The sequence below is a fragment of the Henckelia pumila genome, chromosome 1 (assembly GCF_033568475.1).
Source record: "Henckelia pumila isolate YLH828 chromosome 1, ASM3356847v2, whole genome shotgun sequence".
NCBI lineage: Eukaryota > Viridiplantae > Streptophyta > Magnoliopsida > Lamiales > Gesneriaceae > Henckelia > Henckelia pumila.
Genome location: NC_133120.1, coordinates 113,438,362 through 113,441,535, shown reverse-complemented (window position 1 = coordinate 113,441,535; position 3,174 = coordinate 113,438,362). Strand labels below are relative to the sequence as shown.

The 3,174-nt window shown below is 34.3% G+C and overlaps 1 protein-coding gene across 1 annotated transcript; it reads left to right on the top strand.

Annotated features, from left to right (window-relative positions):
- Positions 1-1,773: 1,773 nt before the first annotated feature.
- Positions 1,774-2,878, top strand: LOC140872969 (uncharacterized). The gene is made up of 4 exons (XM_073275911.1): positions 1,774-1,908; positions 2,017-2,242; positions 2,430-2,573; positions 2,730-2,878. Exons 1-4 carry the CDS (start codon positions 1,774-1,776, stop codon positions 2,876-2,878), a joined length of 654 nt encoding a protein of 217 aa, XP_073132012.1.
- The last annotated feature ends 296 nt before the right edge of the window (positions 2,879-3,174 follow it).

Genomic DNA, 3,174 nt, shown 5'->3' with positions numbered 1-3,174 from the left:
AGAGAGCTAGAACACATAAACTCTTACACAGGGACTGAGGAATCATTTAAGTTTGCTCATGGGGATTTATCGAGACTTTCCCTCTGTTATAATTGTGTTTCTTTACAAGACAAACACAACAAGATTATAGCGTGGTCCAATTAAATATATAGGCATGGTCTTGTTTTAAATTCAGTAGAAGGTATTTTTGAATTTTTAATTCAATCAAAAGGTCTTAATTTTGTTTAAAATTCAATAGAAGCGACTCTTGACTTTTTAATTCAGTTAAAATGTCTCAATTTAAAGGTAGTTTGGTATTTTTAAAATGAATACTTTTTTTTTTTGAAAAAATAAAAACAATCATCTCCCAATATGGGCCAATATGAGCCAATTATGCCATTATAATATTATATTTGACATGTGATGCCCTCGTCTACTGCCCGCTAGTGAAGAAGAGCTTGCTGGAAAGATAGCGTGGCCTGTAAGATGCTAAATCCGTTGATAGAAGTATGATACATTAGGGCACTGTTTGGTCTTCTTTATAACGCAATGATAAGTGTATTTATCCAACATTATCCGTCGTTTGGTGTAATTTTAATGAAAATAAAATTATCTCAAGGGCCCGTGATACTTTGCAATTCATTATTGATATGTCAACCCTTCATTGACCAAGGATTGAAAATCCGTATCTACATAGTGATATAGATGTCAGATGGCAAATGACGCTGCTGCCCTCCCACTTGCCTTTTTCTTGAAACCCTAACACAAATTTCGGAGCTTATATTACATTTCCCTCCACTTTTTCCCAGCCGAAGCAGAGAGTCCACCAAAAGCATTCCTCCAGTCTTTGCAGGTATGAATTGTAAAATATTTGCTTACCAAACCTGTAACCAGGTGAGATGGCAAATAAATTTTGTAGCTTTTGTTGAGTAAATGCTTGTTGACAAGGTTTTGAGGTGAAATCGATGGATTGTGAAGCTTTTGTGGTGTATCTATATGCCTTCAAAAATGTATATATAAAAATACATGTCCTCTTCAACTAATGACGATGTTGACGACATTGTTGACGTGCATACACCCATTTTTTTGCTTTACTTATCTTTATATATATATTTTTTAAAATTTTCGAGTATGTTTGAAGAAGTGGGACTTGTCCTATTATTCATAAACACGATGTGTTTGCAAAACTTAGTTACCCAATTTTTTCCCTTTTTTTTTAAAAAAATAGAATCGGTCATTACTTAGGTGGGTTGAGAAATACAGGGTTTACAATATAGTACACGGTGCCATTGAAATACGATGCCCATGATTTTTTTGCTATATAATTTTAAGTATTTGCTTCCTTGTTTCATTTATTTCATTTCATTTAAAATTTTTGAATGTGGTGGCAGTAGTATCATAATGGCTAATGAAGATCGCGACGTTTGTGTGTTCATAGTTCTACACCAACTGTTGATGCGGTCCTTTGTGTTTTTCACTATATTATCACGGCTTTATGCCAAGTTCTTATTATTTCAAAACCGTAGAGCTCAAGGAATACATTCCATTTCCTACAACATCACAGGAAGAATTCACTCACAAATACACCACCTACATAGAATCATTGACATAGGAGATACACAATGTATTGTAAATTTGAGGATGTGTCGTAATGCATTTGCTAGACTATGTTACTTGCTCACAAATGTAGGAGGGCTTAGCGAGTCTAAATATATTAGGGTTGAGGAGAAAGTCGCAATGTTCTTGTCGATATTAGCACATCACAAAAAAAATAGAATCATAAGCCATGAATACATGCATAGCGGTTACACCGTCAGTACTCATTTTCAAGAGGTTTTGAAATCTGTATTGATATTACATCCCATACTTCCCGTAAAGCCTGTTCCAGTTGAGGAAGATTGCACTAATGAGACGTGGAAGTGGTTTAAGGTATGTATTACCATACTTATAGACACATTTACCTAACCAAATTATATTTGTGGAGCTTTTAAGGGAGGAATATATGTACAAATTGAATGACATTCATATACCGTATAGGGATGTCTTGGGGCGTTGGATGGTACCTATATAAGTGTTCATGTATCCAATAGCAATAAGGAAAAATATAGGACACGAAAAGGTACAAAATCACTAAATATTTTGGGAGTGTGTGATCGGGATATGAAATTCATATATGCATTATGTGGATGGGAAGGATCGGCCGCGGATGCAAGGGTTCTTCGAGATGCAATTAACCGTTCTGATGGGTTAAAGGTTCCCCGGGGTAAGCTGTATTAACAAATTTAATTTTAAATTTCAAAATACAATTACATTGTGTACAATTAAAGCATTTGAGATGAAATTTATTCCAGCATTAATAAACTTTGATAGAAATAAGGTACATTTGCATGTTTTGTCCTTATTTACTCATTTATGACTGATTATTGTAATTTTTTGATTGCCACTTGCAGGTAATTATTATTTATGCGACAATGGGTATGCTAATGTAGAGGGATTTTTAACACCATATAGAAGAATACGATATCATAGAGATGTTTGGAGTAGTGGTGCAAATGGCCCCCAAAATTATAAGGAGTTTTATAACTTGAAACACTGTTCTGCCTGAAATGTAATTGAAAGGGCTTTTGGTTTGTTGAAACGTCGATGGGCCATCCTCCGTAGTCCCTCTTTTTACCCAATAAAAGTTCAAAATCGAATTGTCATGGCTTGCATTTTTCTACATAACTTCGTTCGCACTGAAATGCCTGAAGATGTCCTGGCAGAAGTGGAAGATGTGGACATTGGATCCACTAATATCGGTGATAATGATTTCATAGACAAAATCGGTTCTTCTCCGGCTTGGGATATGTGGCGAGAGAATTTAGCGATGTCAATGTATCATGACAATGCAAGCACATAGGAAAAATTATGTATTATTGTTGACGTTATTTAAAAAGTGTTGGTGTTTCTATGTTGTACTGATTTCATTATGTAATCCTTCTAGTTTTATGGATATATTGTTGTGTTTGTTGGAAATCATTCTTCTTGTCTTTGTTATAACCATACATTATGAAAATGTCTGTAATTTTTTTTTCAAGTAAAATTATTTGTATAAACTAAATTTTATTTTCATTGTAGGTGTTGAAGTTTGAACACCTTACAAAATGGAAATCGGAGCTGCTAAAAAGAAAACATATGTCAGCGGAAAGAAGACCA

Bases quoted from the DNA above. Each gene is read 5' to 3' on its own strand.
- LOC140872969 (XM_073275911.1), top strand. From the start codon at position 1,774: ATGCATAGCGGTTACACCGTCAGTACTCATTTTCAAGAGGTTTTGAAA. The intron at 2,243-2,429 runs GTAAGCTGTATT...TGCCACTTGCAG, and splicing joins TGGGTTAAAGGTTCCCCGGG to GTAATTATTATTTATGCGAC. The intron at 2,574-2,729 runs GTTCTGCCTGAA...AAATGCCTGAAG, and splicing joins GTTTTATAACTTGAAACACT to ATGTCCTGGCAGAAGTGGAA.